Below are 22,071 nucleotides of genomic sequence, written 5' to 3' on the forward strand. Positions count from 1 at the left end.
TTCTCCTCCATCCCTGCACCATGTGCAGGGCCGGCCCGTCCTATCTTGTGGAACCTGAGGCCGCAGGGGACCCTGCAGCCAAGGGGCTGTGCCCTGCTCACCCCCCTCCCCCGCCGCCTGTGCCATGTTTAAAGGGCTTGATGCAGGCAAGGAGCCCTTTCCTGGCTGAGTGGGGGAAGGGGCTCAACCCAGGAGTTCCAGACTCCTGGGTTGTGTATGTGTGTGTGCACCCAAGACACCTGGGTTCTGCGTGTATGTGCATGCACGTCTGTGTGTGCATGTGTGCTGCACACGTGCACACACACATACACAACCCAGGTATCTGAGAGACACACATGCACACACACACGTGCACACACACAGAGAACCCAGGTATCTGGGGTACATGTGTGTGTGCATGCGCACACACGCATACACACACGCATACACACAGGATCTAGTCATGCAAGACACACATGCACAAACACAGAACCCAGGCATCTGAAACACACGCACACCCACATTTAGACATGCAGAACCCAGTCATTTAGGGTGCACATGCATGCATGTACACACACATACAGAACCCAGGTGTCATATGCATGTGTACACACCCATACACAGGACTCAGGCATCTGAGAGACATGCACACACAGAACCCACCCAGTCATCTGGGACATACATACACATATGCATACACATAACCCAGGTGTTCAAGACTTTCACACGCTTGGAGGGCACAGGGTTCATTTGGTGGCCATGTGCAGGATGGCCAGCTGGTGGCTTATGGCCATAAGGGCACATGCTGTGATGACGTGCTGCCAAATCAGGTTTAGGTGGGCAGCTGTGTTGTTCTGCAGCCTCCAGCTAGACTCCAAACAGAATGATCAGCAGGACCTGCTGCAGCTCCTTGGTCTCCTTGCTTGGGTCTGCAAATTGGGAAACAAAGGCTTATGCAAGTCCCAGTGGCAGTGAGTCGAGGGCATAGTGGCCCATGCCCAGCACCTAATCAGGGGTGGCACCCCCATTCAGCTCCATTCAGGAGTCTTCAGCAACCCAGGGAAGCAGCGGGACATGCCTGGAGGTATGTGAAAGCCTCCCCCTACCTGCTGGGCTCAGTCTGTGCAGAAAGGCTCTGAGCCCCACACCACCAAAGAGCTAATATCTGTTCTATTGAGTCTCAATCTAATCTTGGGCACTTAGAGTAAAGCTCAAAAGTTAGAGGGCTTCTTCCTCGAGGTTCTTGAACACAAAAGAAAATCCTCAGGAATTTTTAAGGCTTCTGACTTCTACAGTAGATTCTAGTAGATGACTTCAATGGGCTATGTATTTTGCATACTATCACTATTGATTGGGCCTTGGATGCTAAGTGTTTTGTGGTATGAACTCCGATAATACAAGAAGCTGGCACTATGAAATGCTCATTGATTTTCTTGGGTATTATATTAAGTTGAGGCTGTCCAGCACCTTTCAGGATCCAGTTTTGAAGCACAAAAATAAATTATTCAAGAGGAAACAATGAAAATAATCAGGCAATAGTAGGGCTGTAGTCATAGATCTGCAAATCACTAGTTGCCATTAGCTTGCCAGCCCATATGTTGCTTTGGAGACAGTGACACTCTGGAAAAAGGAACAGGGATGTTGGAAAGCCAGGGTCTTTCAGCTTTCAAGTTTGTAAGCCTTTCTTGCCTTCCAGATACAGCTAAATATATAGATAAATGTAAATATATATCTTAGAATACAGATACACAAGGTCATCTGTTCTGTGTGATACTCTGCTACTCTCAATTTCTTATTTAACAAGCTTCCATTTTTAACATTCAGCATTTTTTTCTGGTCATTGGCCAAATGTGGTGTTCTCTAAAAGTATTTTTATTTGTTATACATTCTAAATTCTGTTTATTGTTTGCCAGAATGGTCAGTGAGAAACAGAAAAAAAATGAGACCCTTCTTTTATCAATGTTGACATCAGGAAAGCAAAATATGTTTTAAACTTATTTATATTTTGGCTAAATAACTAATGAAATGCAGTTACTTCCTTTATATTTCTTGGGGGTTTTTAATCTTGCACTTTGGCAAGCCTTTTACAATAGTTAAAGTGACTCCTACACACTTTTTTAAAAGCCAAATTACTGTTGCTGTTGGGTTTCTGATTGCATTTCTTTTTGTTATATTGCCATTGGGCTGAAGACAAAGAATATAGCATCGCTGTGGTGGCCACAGGGTTCTGCCTAAAGCATTTTGGTGTTATATTTATTAGTTTAACATTTTGTGAGCAATGTGTAAATGCTATAACTGAAAGGAATAGAATGAGCAAGAGAATTTCATACAGATTTGAGAACCTGAAGACACATTTTATCTCTCTATTTTACACATTTTAGTCTCTCTATTACTCCCAGACAAAGCAAACATAAGATGTCCATGTCCATTGTCCTGGGATAAATCCTAAAAAGTTTCCCAGATAAGAGGTAGTACAGTTTATCCCAGGATATTGTAAAATACATCTGTACAATTATCCAGGAATTGCATTGCTGGATCAATGGCCTAAATGTAGCAGTGCATTCAGCCACTCACTAAACCCTGATTATAAAGGTGATGAATGTACACATTAATTCTAGGATATTATTGTTTTAGACAAACACAGGCACAATTTATCCGGAGACAAATACAACCTCTGTTGCTACCCTTTCTTTCCTTTAGTAACCTGTTGTTTCATTTTCCAGATCCGTAAAGTATGAATAATACTTCACAGGTATTTTGAGGTATTTCACAGGTATCCAGATTGTAGCCATATTGGTCTAAAGGAAGAAGCAATCAGGACTCGTAACAATCAGGACTTCAAAAATTGGCTAAAATTCAATATCTTCCATGTGTCAGGTATCCAAGTTTTTTAAATGAAATCTTCATATTTTCCCAAGCAGAAAGCAACTGTGACCATCTGAAACCTGAGACACTGCCCTGGCTTTGTTTCAAGGAAATTTGCATCATCACAGAACCTCATATAGAGGTGAGAAACTCCAGACCAGCTATGAACTGAGTGCCCAAAGGACTTTTCCATCTATTGACTCCTCTGTGAAATCCTATGAAATATGAACTTTCATCTTTACCCAGGAGAACTTTTACAATCTTTTCTCCAATGCCTGATGAAGGGTGTTTGTGCCCAAAACCTTGCAATTGATTTTTTTTTTTTTTTTTTTTGCAAAAATCTTGTTGGTCTAATAAAAGATATCATATCTACTATGAGTCCTGATTGCTTGAGGTATTTCACAGGTATTTAAAATTTAAATTATTTTAAGTCCTTTGAATGCATGCAGTGCTGTATAAGAGATACAGTAGATAATAAAGAGAAAGTATTAGCTATCTTTGCAGCATTGCAGCATGCTTTAATTCTTAGATGGTTAAATTTGAATATGTTGAATGCTTCATTACATGGTATGGTGATAGATTTTGATCCTTATGCTGTTTTAACTCTAGAGTAACTCTAGGAACTATGGGAGACTTGTGGTTATGTGCTGTAAATAAAAAGTAAATTTCTAATATCCCTTCTGTCCTAATAAAAATTGACATGTGAGTTTGGAACCATATACTTAAATGTCAGTCTAAACCAGCATAGCTCCACTGTCTAGGATCAAGTGTTGCCAGAAATTTGTGCAGAAGTGGGGGGAGGGGAGGGGAGGGAACACTCCCTGCCATATTCTTAAACTGTATGTGGAGAGAATTAGCATGTTAAAACAGGATTCCAACCCATGTCCCTGGTGCAAAGCAATAAAAGTCCAACATTAAGAACCTGAGGTGGAAATATTGGGGAGGGGGAATCATTTTAAGTAAAAGTTTGAATTTTTCTTTGATGGCAAGGGGGGAGCTAGAAGCAAAGAATGATTTGTATTTGGTGGAAAACTGATAAAGAAAGGTTGAGGTACTAAAAAGGTCCCCAAGTCTCTCCATGCAAGTAAATCTGTTTCTCCTAGCTCATAGAATGAAGAGTTAGAGGACCCAAAATGATATGAGAATAGAAAAGATCATTGAAAGGTTTTGAGCAGTCCTGTCATATGGGCCAGGGACAGACATTCAAAAAGCCTGAGCCTGAATTGATTCAGTCTTTGCAGGTTAGTCTAAGCTGTGCAGCTTAAACTGATTAATAGCTGAACAGACATTTTCTGTTAAATCAGGTAATGCAGCCACATGCCTGCAGTGCCAGAAGCCAGGGGTACTAGAGCATGCGTGCCAGCCACTACCAAAGGGGAGGGAAGAGAGACACCCTCCAAGGCTGTCTCCTCCCTGCTGGAGTGGAGGGGGCATGGCCAGGCACCAGCCAGGCCAGGGGGAGGAGGCAGCTACTGTCAAACTGCGGAGTGGGGATGGGCAAAAAGTCCTTTCTCTAAAGCAAGCATGTATTGAATACAGCAATTCTACCTCTAGAGATCCCTATAATCCAATGCACCTGAAGAAATAGAAGTATATCTTATCACTGTCAGAGAAATGGGAATTATGTTCCCGTGTGACATAAGCCGAGGCCTACAATATCTTCATTAGAAGGCCCAAGTATGCATGTAAATGTGTATCCATTTGTCCAGTATCTTAAGTCTTAAACAGTAACTTTTTGCAGTGAATTTGAGAAGACTGGTCCTCTTAGATTTAATGGGTTGGTTTGTCCTGAGGAATTTGTAGCTGTTACCTTGAGCCTTTTTAACTTACACTAAACTTCTTCTGAAGCTGATGAATGCTTTGCCTGTGCACATGAAGCATAATTAAGCCACAAAATATGACATGTTCATATAAATTATATAAATTAACTTACATGTCTTAAGGCATTTTGGACAATCAGTGGTTAAAGCTGTCCAGATTAGCAGACTGGCAGAGTAAATATCAAAGCACTGTTCTTGATTAATGTTTAACTGAAGGTTAGTGATGAAAGCCCTTAGCAACTGAATGCCCTCAACAAGAGCCACAATTACAAACAGATGGAGAGAGACCGTTTTTGTCAATGGAGAGGTATAACTGATTGAAGCTTAATCTGGTCTTCCCTGGATTGAAAAGAAAAGAAAAAAAATTAAAATTACATCTTCTAAATTGGTTGTGTATGGCCTGTAGGAAAATAGCAATCTGGCCTTCCATTAGACTATTAACAAATTGGAGATGTATTTTAAGAAGCAATGATAGGAGGAAAGAATTAAACCCTCTTGTGGTCTTGTTTAACTTTTAATCGGGATCCGAGTTTAGTCAGAAAAGTCAAAGTCAAAGACATTAAAAACACTTTAATAAATCCTTCTGATATTGAACAAAAGGCCAGATCCAGCTTGGGTCTAGTTTATGGGGATAAACACTTTTGACATATCAGAACTAATCTTTAAACCTAGCACGACCTGTAAAAAAATTAGTAAACTGATTTTGTGAAATCGCTGGTTTCATTATAATAAAAGTAAACTGGAAGCACACTAGGAAACCCCCTGGTCCAGATCTCAATTTATGATATTCATAATGCTGGATGTAAAAGTATCTACTAGCCCTAAAGGTAGGGAGTCTTTCAGCATGATTTCTTCCTCTGTTCCTAAAACACTCCTAACCTGTATCTTTTACTGTTCCCTGAAGGAGCTACACTATTTGATGACCAACATAACACCTGACAAAGCACCTGATAAATTTTAAAAGTGGATTTTCTAGCCCACATGGTCAAATACCTTTTCAGCAAACCAACATTAATCAGCAATGTGCTAAGAATTTCTTAGAGCTATGAAACTTGCCTGAGCTGAGCAGAGTAGAAATGGTTTCCAGTCACTGCCTACAAGTTGTGCTGGTCAGTATTTTAAACCTGAATATTATAATTCATCATAAGAATATTAATAGACAACGTAGCTTGCAAACTGTTCTCCTGTCTGGTTAATAGAAATCTTAAGAGCCCCAGAGAAAATTGAGACCAACCATCTTTAATACTTTAAGACCAACTTTAATACTTCAGTGTGAATGTGTGTGTGTAATATAATGTGTGTGTGTGTGTGTGTGTGTGTGTGTGTGTGTGTGTGTGTGTGTGTGTGTGTGTGTTGGAAAAGAACAACAACTGCAAAATATATATATCAAGTATGACATTTGTTTTCAGCTTGGTGTTCTTTTCCAGTCGATACACTTTGCCAAATCATCTGAACAGTATTTAATGTAAATAAATCAATGGCAGCCTGTGGCATCTCATGCATCAAAAACAGCAGGAGTGACATTAGAGGAATTGCAGAGATGCCATGCTTCTTAGAACTGGAGAAGTGTCATTGTAACCGCTGTAGTTATTGTAGCTCTACCACCAGGTAAGAACTAACTGTGTGAGTGAAAATGCCAAATACATTATCCTTCAAAAGCTTTGCCATTGAATAGAGTAATACATTTTAAAGATTGGCCCCATTTCCACTTCCTCATCTGTTTTGACCAGATCATTGATCAGCTAATGAAACTTTAAATGAAATCTTATCAATATTTTGATGTCAATTTCACTTTTGTGAGTTAGGATTGCTTAAAAATAATGCCTTGATAATTGTGGATATCCCAAACTATTACATAAAACGTCCAGAGTACACAATTTTACTGAAAGATCAGGCTTGCTTTTTTCTTCTTGTCTTAAATGTCTTGCTTATAATGTTGATTTAATGGTAAAATGCCCTGTGGACTGTTTAGGAGTGGTGAAAATGCCTTGTTCTCTGAGTCACTCAGCATATCAGTGTACAGTTTACTTTAATTTTAATATGAGTTTTGCAGTTCACCTTTAAGCCTGTGAGAGGTTTTCCAATTTCCATTGTAGCTATGCTATTTGACTTTCTTTATGACAAGGGGAAAAGATTCTTTCCTCATGTTCAAGTTGTTTTAGTTTCTTTTTAAACCACGTCAGTGAAAATATGGCTAAGTACAGATGTTCCAAAAGCCCCTAGTGGAAGCACTCTTACTTACCATATTTTACTCAAAGTATGGTAAGTCAGAGCAGGAGCCAACTGAAGAGACATTTACTATTTGGTGAGGGGCTCATAGCCTAGCCACACTGGCTGCTGGGGGCACTCTCATATGCCTCCCAGCAGGTTGCCAGAGCAGCCCCTCACTCCAGCCCTGCCCCCCTCTTCCCTCCAGCTGGTGACTGTCAGTAGTGGCTCAGGGGAAGTGGGGGAGAAAAGAAGCACCCCCATCATGAAGGCTGCCTCAACTGGCTGGGGCCTGGAGGGTGTTGGCTGAGTCTGCATGGAGGGGCTCCCTTCCCTCCGCCCGACCTCTTGACAGCTGCAGATAGAAGCTGCAGAGTGGCATGGCCTGGTCAGGGCTGCTGCAGGGAAGGGCTCTGGGGTCTATGTCCTAATGTATCACTGCCTGGCCAGGGCTGCTGCGGTGGAGAGACCCCAGAGCCCTTCCCCAACAATAGCCCTGGCCAGGGTGCTGTGAGGGGGGAGATGCTGCAGCCCTTCCCCCACAGTAGCCCCCACAACTGGGGCACCGGCAGGGACAGAAACTCCCCTTTCCCCATCCCCCTGCCAGGCTGCTGGAGGGGCTGGGATTGGATGCTGTCACTGCCTGGGATGGCAGCGATTGCACTCTAAGTTAACCCTTGACGTGGTCTCGCCAGATGTTCGATAAAGCATTCTAGCAGTACGTGTTTAGGTTAGTACACATCCATCCAGGGTTAACTTAGAGCGGGATCTGGCATTTTAAAAATGCTTTATATGTCATGACTGTCTGTTCTGTTAGGGCTGTAAAGTTTTCTGCATGCTTAAAGCTTATTAAGTGTAGTGTCTTTGCCCACGCTATAGTTTCAATTGGTGTTAGTCCTGTTCTTTCTAAATGGTTGTTAATTTGTAAAACAGTAATTTGACCATTATCAATTTTTTTAGAGCCCATCCAGCTACATTGCCATTTCTTACACTTTAATGTGCAAGAGGTACATAAGTAATCGAATCAAAAGGATAATGAGTTTACATCCATTAACCCGTTTCTACCTCAGAATTCTCAAACTTCTCAGCTTTGTCCCTGGTTTCTTGGAGTTTTTGGTGAATAACTTTGTTATATCATCTCATGTCATATCAAGCAAAACTTTTGCATGGCCATTGTGAAACCAAGTCTAGTCAAAGGTAACCCTAAGCCTAGAGGCCTACTGAGCTAGTGTGCTGAAGGCACATCAGTTTCTGGAACCTGTAGCATTCATGAGACTGATGTAGTTAACATCATATCTGGCCACCTTTGACTCCCATCTTGAATAACCAGATACCATCTGTCACTGGGGCAACTGAGAGGGACCTTTGGTACAAGTCCAGATCAGAGCTTGATCCCACATGTCAGAAGCCATAGAGATACACCTTACCCACTCTGCCACTGCACCCATCTTTGAGACTATGTTTGCCAAAATTATCATCTGCCAAATCATTTCTTTTTCTTTTTCAGGTTCTTTAAAGAACTTGAAATGAGGCATCAGAACAACATCTTCATAGATGACATCAGTGACATTGTTGAAAAGCATACAACATCAACCTTTGACCCATATGTGAAATATTGCACTAATGAGGTCTACCAGCAGCGAACACTCCAGAAACTATTGTAAGAAATTATGCTTTGAATGTCAGGATGTAAAATCACCCCCTTAATAATAGGAGTCAGCAGCCCATATAGGAACGAGTGCAGCAAAGAATGTAAGCATGTGCTTATCTAAAAGCACATGTTCAAATTCGACATAAGAAATTAAGGGTAAAAAATATGTCTGGCTGTACAGTACAATCTTATTGTGATCATGTGTAGAACTCTGTTCCCATTGATAAGTTTTCCCAATTTATTTTTGTCATACATTGTGTTATGTGTATAGCATTCATGTTTCTAAATAAGATGTTCTGTATCATATTTCTAAATAAACTGTTTTGAATACTAAAAGAATACGATTCCTCACAAGCCACCATTCCTCAGGTTAATGACATCACTGTTTATTTGAAAAGAAAAGAAAACACATTTTTGTTAAAATACTCATCTTTAAAAAAAACAAACAAAAACCCCCCTTGTTTTTCTACAGAGCTACAAATCCAACATTCAAAGAAGTGCTGTCACGGATCGAATCCCATGAAGACTGCAGGAATTTACCGATGATCTCTTTCCTCATTCTCCCAATGCAGCGGGTTACACGCCTTCCATTACTGATGGATGTGAGAACAGAGTTACTTTTTTCCTCTCATATTTTGTATACTTCGAAATTCAACAATCTCTACTTTTTCATTACTGGACCATTTCTACCTCTTAAGTGTAGCTCTTTTAGACTGGGCCACTAGCTGGATAAACTGGTCTGTCACCAACAAAATGGCAATTGTAAAATTTGTGGTATAAAATTGTGGTTAAATCTGGTTGCAGGTACCAGAGAAAACACATATACAAAACTACAACTAGAGCTATAGTCCCTCAGTTCAAAAAACACAGACTAGCTACTTTGGGGGTTCAGGGATGGTTCCATTTCTAGGCCTCAGCCCCATCCACTTACATTGATAAGCTGTTACTCACAGGAATGTTCTCAGTGAACCTGTTAATTAAGGGGCAGGAAGATCACAATCTGCTTTTAGCTAAGACATCTAGTAATAGGTCCTGTACACTCAATGGGGCAGCTGCTACAGAGTAATATCATTGGCATATTTAGCCAGAAATCAATATAGTAACCTGTGGATGCCACCTCCCAGAAGGTCATAATATTGATTGGAAGAGTCAGGAAGTAGAGATGGAAATTCGAGGAAAACATCTGTACTCATGAGGTTTTTAGCATTTCTGTATGGATGCCAGAAATCAATTATGATCTGGACCATTGCCATTGGTGTGAATTAAAGTCACTACTTGAATTCTACCTTTTATAGGATCCAGATCAGAACATACGAAGGCAAGATTAAGATTCAGTTAGGAATTCTGTAATAACCCTGAGTATATATTCAATATTTTACAGTGACTGCTTGAAGTGGTCCTTCAGGTGATAGGAGTAGAAAGTTTATTTATTCCAGGTGTCTAATCATGCTCTATTGTGCCATAAAACCCTGTGTTTAAATAAAAGAATCCATCACCCACCCAGTATTTTTCCCTTTCTCTCTAAATTTAAGACATTCCATTTCTGTTGTTCCAGATAATTTAAGAAAAATAATATGAAAAATATGAAGACTTTTTTTCTGGGGTATTGACACAGTTTTGGAGGCATTTCAAAAGGGGTTAAACATGGAGGCCTTTGCTACATTTGCATTGCACCCAACCTGTCCATACATAACAATTAGAATATAACAGTTGTTGTCCATGCCTTGGGAGATGGATTTCTATACTTTATGTTAATTTTTTTCTTTACAGTAATTTTTCATTTCACTCTAGCTGTAATATAGGAAAGATGATTCCCTTATTACATTCAGACCAAAACCACAATTTTCCTGGGTTCATATTACAGGTATTGCAATAAATGCATTACTCCAAGAAAAAAAAAATGTAATTTAGCCCCTTCTTCATTAGGAATACTTAATGCCAGATGTTTGTTCCAACTAGTGAAAGTAAAGTTTTCCAGTATGTGAAACTGTCATGTTTAATACATTGATCAAATTCATCTTTTGCTACTTTGTGGACTGTTCGACTCTATGGTTCTATTGATTCTCCTTCAGATTTTTGTTTTAAGACCATTTCTACATTTTCTGTGTTTTCTTACTGCTGTCAGTCCTCATAACAGTACAGCACAGAGAGCAGTTGGTAGTATGGTCCCAGTAGATAGTTTCCAGAGAGGGCATAAGTATAGCAGCCCATTGCAAACACTAATTTGATACAGTTAGACCAGTGGTTTTCAAACTTCATAACGTCACAGAATCCTTTTGCTCGCACTGGACCTGATACTTTGTTCCAGGTGAGCACAACTTTTCTGAATGAAACCAATCACGACCCCTTCCATTTGATAATAGGTGAATGTTATTGATACACAGTAATAGCGAGTAAGATTACTGCAAGCAAAGCAAGCAAAATAATAGCACATTCCTACTTATTTACCAGCCCTAGGGTTTCACAAGATGGTATGTGTGGCTGGGATGTGAATGCCACCTCGTGGTTCTTGCTTGAATCGGGATGTCAGCAGCCTTGTAGGTTGGGAGTCGATGTCTCATCCAAATGATTGCCCCAAAACTTCCTCCTTTTGTTTCTTTTTCTCCTGATGATTCTTCATTTCTGGGTACCATTATTTGGTTTTCCTGTGGCCATAATGCTGTCCACATTTTGCCCTGTCAGCCTCATCCCTTGTTTCTTTAAAAACATGACATGCATATATCTGAATTTGATCATTTGTTGGTACCTTAATTCGGTAATTTCTGGTCTCCTAATTTAGTCAGGATATCTCACCAAGTTACAGTGGGTCATTGTGACCTGATGCAAATTGTACATGTTCCTATCTTATTATGGGTTCTAAGGAAGCAAAGTGCTTGTTTTTCTGCTGCATGTTCTCAGTTTCCCTGGATGTATGTGCCTGTCTGTCTGCTAGCTTTGGATCCCTGGATTCTAACGTGCTGAGAACCTGAATATTCACTACAGACTTTAGAAACCAGTTAACCCTTGCCATTACCCCTGGACCATCATCCTAATGCAAGCCAATTTCTAAAAGCGAATTTCTAATATCATTGTCTAGCCATCACCTTTCATATTACTTATTCTGCTGCAGAACCCCTTCCCCTGTCTTAAAGAGCTGACATGGAGCTGAGCAACCTAATCTTGCAAGGGTGGTTCAGCTCTTCTTGGCCCACTCTGCCATTACCCCTTCTCTTTGTGGAACCTCTTATGATCTAGAACCCCAGGGTCCCTCAGAACACAGTTTGAAAACCAGTGGGTTAGAAAATTTTCAGCAGATGTTCAGCAATAAATTGAAACATTAAGAACCAGATTATGCCATGTTTTACATGGAAGGGATAAAGGGCAAAAGGAATCTCCTTTATCCCCCTTTTTGCATGGTCTGCATAGGCCACAGGCATAATTAAAATGGAGTGCAGGATCTGTGGCCTTCCAAAATGCTTAGGAGGATATGGCTTATCTCTTTCCTCTGCAGGGGACCACAGATTGAGACCAGCACGCAAGGGGAAAGATACGCCACACTCCCTGAAGGGCATCTCTGTGGGTGTCCCCTTAAGCACACAGATGAGGTCTGGTAAATGAGAAGGTGCATTCAGGTGTGGGACTGAGCACCTTCAGGGTTAATCTCACAGGTGCATCTTCATTCTGTAATTGTGTTTTAGATGTAACAGTCTGAAGTGTTCAGATCCCTGAAAAGACTCATTCTTTCTTTCAGACTATTTGTCAGAAAACCCCCAAAGACTCACCAAAATATGAGGACTGCAAACGAGCTTTGAAAGAAGTAAGCAAGGTAAGTTTTTAAAAACTCAATCCTGCTTCATACCCACACCTGGTTTTCTTCTTCTTTTCCCCAGCTGTATAATCAATTTATCATTCCAGTATGGGAGGGAGTCACTTTTCCTTTTCTGAACAATAAGTGGCTTACTTGATGTCTATGTAGTTTTCCCTTTATTACTTGCTTTGGTTGTGCTTTTTTATTGTTCATTATCCAAAGAAGGGATAAAAGGTATGACAGAGTATACTTATAGCAGGGAAACCACCGTGAAACTGGATCTTCATGAAAATTAAAGGATTGCTTTTTAAAAATAAAATGAAATAATTCCTGTGTGTCAGTCTGAGAGAGATGCATTGAAATTCCCTTGTCATTCTGGAGCAAGAACTTCTTTACTGAGTACTGAAAACAAAAGAAATTCCATGCATAGATTGTAAATATTGACCACAGTTGATCTTATGATAACCTCCAGTATGTTCCTGTTAACGCTGTATGACTAGATTTCAGTAGCTTATTTTGGTAGCAGCTTCCAAATTCCACATGAAAACTCCATTGCTACTGGAGAAATATAGCTATTGGAACAGCAAGGTACTTTGAGACACAAATGATAGGGATTAGTTTCTGGGCCTCATATCAGAATTTGGAAAACTGCACTTTCAATAAATGATAGTTACATTGGATAAATTGGCATACTCTTATTAGAAATAAGGTTCTTCACCTGTTAGGGCTAGTAATTGCCTTAGGCCCTGTGGATTCTGGTCCACTTTACATTATTTTAATATGGGAAATGTTATTTTTTCTGTTAAAGATGAATGGTAATGAAAGATGAAAATTCCAAACGTGAAAATCTATCAGTGACTACTGAGAGAGCTAGGTTTACATTTAAATCATGTTTTCTCTATCTTTTAAGAAAAAAATCCTGAATTCAGACATTAACCCAATGCTCTTGCCAACACTGTTGTATTTTGCTGTGGAAATGTTATATGGCATACACTGTATTCAAACTGGAAGACATGAGGCAGAGGCCTGATTGATACTGTTCATATCCTTCTGTCTGGATACTGCTGAAATCTCCTCAATGAGCATGATTTTATTTCTGATACATTGAAAAACTCTTCTGTGGAACACATTTTCAAGTTTTGTTTCCCCAACCCTATACCCTTAGCTCCTCCAAATGACTAAGCTGTTGTAATGAATTTATTGCCTGGTAGTAACTGCTTGGCTTCTGTCTTATATAACATGTGATAAAAATATAGCAGCCTGACTTTCTAACCTTCCTCAATAGTAATTACAGCACTGTAAATATGATTTTATTTTTTTACTGGAGTAGGAGGGTTCTTTTGTCCTTTTTAGGCTTTTGATGCTACATATTACCCTTTTGGAGAAGACTCTCCAGACTCAATTGATTTGTGGGGGGGGGGTTTCAGTTAGCTATCCAATACTAAGTTGATGACAAGCATTAGAAAGGGTCACAGTGGGCACATCTACAAGAGATGTTTACTGTGCAGCTGCCTAATTAACACCACAGTAAAGACCCTGCATCTACACATGCTGCCCTATTAGGTTGCAGTAAACTAATAAATGCTGCCATAGGTCAGTACTTGTAAATTCAAGTACTGTCCTGCGGCAGTGTTATTTACCACACAGCAGCACACATGTAGACACTGAGGGGGCTGGCTGGGGCACAAGGGTGCTTAAGTGCGGGGGCTGCCTGCCAGCTAGCCCTGCGCTGGAGGACTCTCATGCCCCAGCCAGCCCCTCTGCAGCGCATTGAGCTGGATTGGAGCAGCCATGGGCTGGCAGGCTGACCCCCCTGGTCCCCTGCCAGTTGGGAGCGCTCCAACCCAGCTCAATATGCTGCGGTCCTGGGTGCATGTTTAAATTCAGCTCCCAGGAGCAATAAACTCCAGCACAATATGCACTGGGGGTTATTGTGTCTCACTGATTTCACATGTAGATGCATGCACCCAGTGTTAGCTATCAGTATGTTAGGTATGCTTTTCATTAAATTGCTCCATCACTGGAAGGATCTGGGAAACTTGGGGAATCAATGAAGTACACTGTTTCTAACTTCCTAGAGGAAAGTCTTAGCAACAAGGAAGCGTTCATTGAGTCTTGGGAACCCCATGAAAAGAGTTAAACAGTGTTTTCTTTTTCCCATTTCAATTCTTCCCTATTTTACATTTCTTAAAGGAATGTAACTAAAGTCTCACTTACAGTGAGCACACTAACAGTGGGTAAAAAGGTTTCTGACTTCCTTATCTTTCCAAAAGAGCACCATAATATTTACCTTGGTGTCTTCCTTCCATAAAAAATCTGCACACCTGTGATGGTAAGGACAGCATATTAGGGCTGTGCGAAATGTCACCAAGTGTTTCGTTTTGCAGCTGTTTCAATATGTTTTGAGCTCGAAACAGTGAAACCTAAATGAAACAAAAAGCACTGAAATAGCTTCAAAACAAAATGAGGGCACTCGAAACATTTTGAAAGTTTTGAAACATTTCAAGTTTCAAAGCATCTCAGAGGTGGGAAGCAGGGGAGAGCCAGGCTCCACAGCTCCGTGTAGCTCAGCTCAGTGGGGAATGCAGCCCTCGCTCTCCCTGCCTCCTGCCACCAGGCTACGCTCCATGGAGAGCTGATCAGAGGGTAGTGCCGGCTCTGCCCACCTGTCACCAGGATGCCCTCCGATTGGCTCTGCCAGCTCCACAGAGCTCAGTTTGGTGGGTGGACATGGGCAGACCCAGTGCTGCTCTCCAGTTGGCATTCTCCTGTCATCTGGTGCAGATCTGGGGGCCTGGACCCCCAGAAGGAGTCCAGCACAGCCCTGCAGCCCCCACTATCTGTGCCTAGATGACAGGAGGCTGCTGCTGCTGCCTGGGGCCAGCGGCGGCATCTCTCTTCCCCAGCACTGGGTGCGGGCTGCACCCAGCGCCGGTCCCAGGTGGAAGTGGCAGCCTCCTGTCATCTGACACAGATCCAGGGTCCTACACCCCTGGGAGGAGTCCAGCACATCCCCTCAGCCCTCCCAGGGGTGCAAGCCCCCGGATGTGCGTGTCGGATGATAGGAAGCTGCTGCTGCTGACAAATTTTGCTTTCAAGATTTGTGGTGCAGTTTCTGAGAAACCTCTGCACCTATCTCCTTGAAACATGGCAGGCTTCATGCCCTCAAAAGAGGCTACCATTGCTGCAATTTGCATCCAAATCAGGCAACAAATCACAACATTTTAGGCATTTTCATGATTACCCATTATAGCCTATGAGCGAAACGTTGAAATGAGTCGAAACAGTAAAACAGTTTCAACAAAACGGAACGGGACAGTGCTTCAAAATGAAACGAAACAACAAAATGAAACACTGTACCTTTGAAAAGGCGGAACAGACATTGAAATGAAACAATGGTGTTTCACACAGCCCTACAGCATATATCATTGAGTCACAACTACAGAACACATTTGTGTGTCAAAATGAGAGGGGCACCCTCCCATGGAGCCCCTGCTTGGACTGACTAGCTACAGATTATGTAAGCGACAGACTTTGTGCCACCTGTACTACATTGTATCATCCAATTATTTCTATGGCTTAAAGCATGACACAAAAAATATCAGCTCCTTTATGAATTTCTTGCTTCCTCAAAGTAATACTGTAAAGGAAATGCCAGTATTACAACGTCTGAATATATATGCATTGTAACACTATTTTTCTTAATTTTTGTTCTAGTTGGTCCGTTTATGTAATGAAGGTGCTCGGAAAATGGAGAGGACAGAAATGATGTACACAATTAACTCACAGCTGGAATTTAAAATCAAGGTATGATATTTCCAGTCATGAATCCATTTAATACATACAGAGCTTTGGCCTTTTTTCAAGTTTTAATAGATTCATGGCCAGTATAAATGAAACAACACTAAGGAATGAAGAGGCAGCAATTAACCTTTCAGCAAAAAGCTGAAAGTTCATTCCCTTGGGGTGGCTGAAGATATAAAAGTTCAGGGAACAATAGATACAGAATCACACACTCGTTTGTTTTTCTGTTTTTGCCTTTCTGTAGTCCATCTCTTTAGGCTTTGTCAGATCTTGAATGGTTTGTGGTGTGTATGTTTGGGAGAGAGAGAGGGAAACTTCTGACTTTTAAAAACTTTATTATAAAAATAATAAAAACAAAAGATGAATGTGCAAATGTGTGTGGCCAACCATAAAATACTTCTCAGTAATATTAAACACTCGTATCAGCAGAGATTAGACTGTTCTCCCTGCATTGAGCTGTATGGAGTTACACATTTAAGACTAGCTCTCTGTTTTCCACCTTGCAGTGTTTCCTCAGTGGCTGAGCATGATACAAACTGATCCACATTTTGTTCCAAGACGAAGTGTCCAAACTCAAATGTGACACATGCCTGGACCAAGAAGCAGAGGAGTTTGAGGCCCTTGCAAGCTGGGGAGGGGAGAGAGAGAGGGGGGGAGAAAATTTACTCTTATAACAAAACAATGCCCCCTCTCCCTTCCCCACCCCCAATAAATAATTGCACAGAGCAGTTTTAGCAGAAAAGTTGCATATAATGATAGAAATAGTCTGAAGTTTTTTATTGAGGCAAATAAAATCTATTTAAATAAAAATAAATACCTTATAGAAAAAATAGAATGGAAAGTCTCTTTGTATTAGTAGTTGAATGTTTGTCTATACTAAAACAATTTTTGAATTGACATCTTTTATTTATTTTATATTAAATATAAAACAATAAAAAGGACTGATGTATAGACTCTAATTTCCTTGCACTTACTTAGAATGCCAGCCCTGCATCTACATTTCAAAGAGCCTGTCCTTTCTACCACATCACAGCTGTAAATACAAATGATAATATGTTGGCCAGTTCTTCTGTCCCTCAACTTTCTTAATGGTCAGACAAAATGAGCATTGGTTGGTCTCTCGCAAGCTGCACATAGCAGTGTAGTGAATGCAAGTGACTTTAGGGGCTTCAAAAAGCTGTTCTGAATCCAGAATACGTGGGTAGTATTTGCATGAGTGCAGCAGATAAAGATAAACTCTGTAAGGATCATCCTGTATGTGTTAATTATGGAATCACCCCTTTTCTGTGGGAGACTCTTGAAATCAAGATGTAATGTTACGACAGTACTGTGTGCACTACTGAATCCAGAGCTGGCCCCAATTAGTTGCACAGTAGGTTGGTAGTTTTACTGAGATGACTGATGACCTCTCAAGTAAGAAGAACTCAAGGAATGGCTCTACTAGGTGTGATCACTGTCCAGCATAGCTGTGCTTCAGAAATTCCTTGGATAGATCAAGTTATACAGGCAAATCTGCACTTCCATTGTTCGTTCGGTTCACTCTTGGGGGTGAATTTACTGGTAAAAAGCAGAGGGCACTTTGCCAGCTTAGTACACTGACATTCCTAGACGAGTAAGGCATTGCTTATGTGGCTTTACTAAGACAAAATATCTCCATTTACTCTTTAATATGTCTTTGCAACTATAAGGACTAGGACTATTTTTATAGGCCCATGAAAATCTGAATTCTTCAGACCTTATCAGGGCTTTGATATATTTGCTGTTATGGTGCATGCTGAATACTGCTTTGTTTTGGCCTGTACGTGGATTAGGCAGTGTGAAAAGAATCTATGCTGATTCTGGTATACTGTAATTTTAAATAAGCCCCAGAAGTAAACACAAGACACCAGCCAGGCAGTTTCCCGTACACTTGTACGAGCTTGTGCTAGCTCTGACCAATAAAATCTTTACTTAAATCATTGCTATGTACTGAGTTTACAGGTCTTTACTCTCCTTTAGCCCCCACAATGTGTTGTAGTAATCCCTAATTAATTTTAAAGAGCTTAAGATAATTATATTTGAAACTATATTGCTGAAGTGATAACTTATAAATATTTTATTTTTTCATTTTTTAAAAAATATTTTTATTTTATGACCTAATTCATAATTGGCCTGGCAAGTAAATAGCAGAAAATAGTAAGAAAATACTAGTCAAATGTTGTTAATCTGGCTTCCAGTATTTTTAAAACATTCACATAATGACAACAATTGAATTTTCTTTGTACTTTAAAAATGATTATGAAAAATTGTTTGTTAATGAACCATCATATTCTTAGCATTGTCAGCATTCATTCCCAAGAAGCCTACTTAATGCAGTGGCAAGATGCACAGTTTTACATATTTTTTAAAAAGTAAATGTGAGTCTTTCTCTCTCTCTCGACTATAGAAAATGTTTGCCTCAGAAGAGAGGTTTTTCAAAACATACAAATAATTGTTATTTACATATTTTAAAATAAAAATAGAATAAGGAATGAGATGTGCATATTCATTTGTAATTACAAAGGTTAAATAAACTGTCCTTTATCCTCAAGTCCTACTAAAGATCTGTTGATCTCGATTTAGATAGAAAGAACTCTCCCTTAAGAGTGTGGACTCTTCTTGAATGAATATTCCAACTAAATACTCTCACTAGTTTCATGGCAATAATAGCAACTTCAGTTCTTTCACTTCCCTGGATTTTTTTTGCTGGTGTGTCAGTTTGTATATCATACATATAACTTAGTAGTTTAGAATTTATATGTGGTTTGAGAGTTTGCCAGTTGGCTTGTAAAAACCTGTTTTTTTACATAGTTCCAATACACTTTATTAAGTCAGATACTTAGGGTTTTTTATAGAAAGATGATGACATTCTGTATTAAAGGTCAACATTTTTGACAATAAGAAAAAGTTAATGTTAAAAGTCAAAGCAAATTACCCCTGGAATAATCAGGAAAATGTGCTGAACTCATTTGGCATAGAAAGAAACTTTTTAAAGCTCTCTTTGGGCATAAAAAAAATCAAAATCAGTATCATGGTGCTGCCGTTCTTTATCCTTAATTTCTATTGTGTGTATATATGTTACTCTGCCCTGGTAACAGTCTTTGATTTCTTTTTTCAGTATTTCATTATATCTAATTTTGTGATTTGTAAAGTTTAAAGAGGAGAAGCCACTCTTGAAACTTTTGTCAGGGGTTTTTCCCCTTTTCCATACTTACCTATATGCTAATCCTGAGAATTTAATTTTTAATTGAGATTAAAGGAGATTTATTCATTGATTTCAGTATCAGGTTTTTCACCAATAGTATTAGAGAAACAACAGTTTTTCTTTCAGATAGAAATAAAAATGTTGATCATTTGTTGCTATGTATTTTGTGGTTGCTGCTGACACTTTCAAATCCTAACTCTCTCAATTTTTTGTATAGTCACAAAAGCATGATGTTGGCATATCAGTCTGACAGTTGATTGCTTGGAGCTCCCATCATATTTAGAGAAGAAATGGGGGGAAAGATATTCTGAGCAATGTTAGTTTTCATAGGATTGCATGAACCTTAAGTTTTGATTAAGTGGGTTAAGTTTCTGGTTTAGACTCAGCCAAAATGTTAAGACAGCTATTGATATAAAACTGTGGAAGCTAGTTTTATAATGGATTTCATAATGATGACATTCAAGAGTTCTGCAGCATAGGGGAGTTCCTTATGAGGGTGTATGTGAGTCTGAATAGAGTGACAGTATAAAAAGGAACATTGTAATACTTTTATAGGGGAAAAAATAAGCATTTGAATTGGTTAGAATTTCTGTGATCTGGGTACAAATCTGGATAGAAAGCCAAAGGCCTGACCTAATTCTGCTGTTCTTTTTGCTTGTTTGGTTTGGTTTGGTTTTTGAGAAAATTGGAAGTATCACCATCAAAGTGAATAAAATTATTATAATCAGTTTGATTTCATGCTCTGGTCCACTGAAGCCATTTGCTTTGTCTGCTTTGAAAAATATTTGCGAGATTTCTGACCTGGATAAAAACAGTAGAAAAATATTTTAGGGGATTTCAATAAACTTGAGGACACTTAAAAGGAAAGTTATAGTTTAACAAAAATGTATGTTTAGAGAATTGGGAAAAATTCCGCTGCCATGGGGTGGAGGAAGGAGCTGTGTGCAGTGCTGGAGGGGGACTCTGGCAGCTGCCTGCCATGGGGGGCTCACTACGGACACACGAGCCCCTGCGGCACCTCCAAGTTGGCCCGGGTAGCCCACTGCCCAGCCAGCTGCTGCCCATGGCCAGGCTACTTTCACTGACAGGTTTCAGCTTCCCTGTCACTCAGCCACAGCCGGCCCCACCGTGCAGCTGCCTCAGCTGGGACTCAGTGGGGCTGCCCCAGGCTCTGGGGGCAAGGCTCTTTCCAGCAGCTGTGGCTCAGTGACAGCTGCTCCCCATGCCCAGGCTGGGCCAGGCTAGGCAGTGCCACACAGAGCCCCCACCCCACCCCAGCCCCAAGGTGACAGTGGGGGAGGAGAAAGGGGAAGAGTTGCCCTCCAGCACTACACAGAGCCCCTGCCCTGCCCCATGGTGGCGAGGGGAGGGAAGGTGGGGAAGGAGGAGGGGGAAGAGTCCCCCTCAGAGCCTGGGCAGCGGAGCTGTGTGCCCAGATTGTGCCGGCTGGCAAGGAGCCACTGAAGCGGGCAGGGCTCTTCCCTTCCTCCTCTTCCCCATCAATGGCAGGGTCTGGCTATGCCCTGTTTAGCCATGCTCCCTCTTACACCACCCTCCAAACACTGCAGGCCAAGGTAAGTATTTAACCCCCTCCTTGGTCATACTCAGGCTTGCCAGGGCCTGGCCATGCCCCATCCCCTCCAACCCCACCAACTCAGCTTCCCTGTGGAAAGCAGGGCTGCTCTAGCACCCCCGGGCTTCTGGCCTGAGCCACTGCAGGCACGTGCCTGTATTTCAGAAATGAAAAGTGGATTTCTGTCCACTTGCAAATCAGTTCAATCTCTGCAGGTTAAACTAACCTGCAAAGATTGAATCAATTCAGGCTTGGGCTTTTTGAAAGTTTGTCCCTAGCCTTCCAGTCCAAAGGCTATGCACTTAAACAAGGACATTGTAATTTAATAGGCTAATTATTCACTTGTACCAAAATATAACTTAAGCTATAGACTGACATAACAACTGTATCACTATCAAAGGATACAGAAAAGCTGTTATTATGTAGCTGTTATGTTTGTAAAAAGTGCATTAAAACGTAACCTACTTCATGCAAGGTTGAAGTTGAAGTGATTTAGCTTGCTTGTATCACTACAAGATCATGCAGACATAACAGCTGCTGTGCAATCCCAGCCGGCTGCCATTCCTCCTCTTTGAAAGCAGCTAAAATGTACATTTGTCTTTACGCTTAATACAACTGGGCAGCAAGGGAGACAAGTGACTCTAAGTCACCTTTTCACTTTTTGTCATATTGCTGCCCCACCTATTCTGTGTGGAGTTGGGTATACCTAGTTATTACAGTTTTAAGGCTACTTTAATTTGTGCGAGTTGGCCTTTCAGGGCTGCTTCAGTTTTACACAGAATATTAATCCCTCCCTAGTTTTACAAGCAATATCTTTCTTCTGCACACACCCTGAAACTTCTTATTGTGTTTGCCTTTTCATTGGCAATGTACTAATAAAATAATTTATGGAATGCCCTTCCTTTCACCCTGGCATATAGTATATTAAAAAATATTAAAAATATATAAAATAGGAATAGATTTTGGGCCAGGCTATTGACTTCTCTTTCCAGCTACCTTTTCAGGGCTACTTTACAATAATTAATAAGCAACTGTGAGCACTCCCAGGGAGGGATAGGGGCCACATCGCCCCCCAGATTTGAGCACAGGATGGGGACAGGCTGCCCACTGTGGGCTCAGGCTCCCCGCCCTGCTGCCCTCTCCCTAGGCCCTTTGCGGTTC

The 22,071-nt window shown here is 40.7% G+C and overlaps 1 protein-coding gene across 2 annotated transcripts in view; it reads left to right on the top strand.

The window, feature by feature from the left end:
- Positions 1 to 22,071, top strand: part of ARHGEF26 (Rho guanine nucleotide exchange factor 26) — a 148,233-nt gene that overhangs the window by 81,493 nt on the left and 44,669 nt on the right. The window contains exons 6-9 of one of the 2 annotated variants that reach the window (XM_025214791.1): positions 8,380 to 8,532; positions 8,996 to 9,125; positions 12,254 to 12,328; positions 16,028 to 16,117. In XM_025214791.1, the coding sequence (XP_025070576.1) occupies positions 8,380 to 8,532; positions 8,996 to 9,125; positions 12,254 to 12,328; positions 16,028 to 16,117 (448 nt within the window). The remainder of the gene's footprint in view (positions 1 to 8,379; positions 8,533 to 8,995; positions 9,126 to 12,253; positions 12,329 to 16,027; positions 16,118 to 22,071) is intronic. The other variant, XM_025214793.1, reaches the window with a different exon arrangement.

Source organism: Alligator sinensis, unplaced genomic scaffold (assembly GCF_000455745.1).
Source record: "Alligator sinensis unplaced genomic scaffold, ASM45574v1 scaffold60_1, whole genome shotgun sequence".
Lineage (NCBI taxonomy): Eukaryota > Metazoa > Chordata > Crocodylia > Alligatoridae > Alligator > Alligator sinensis.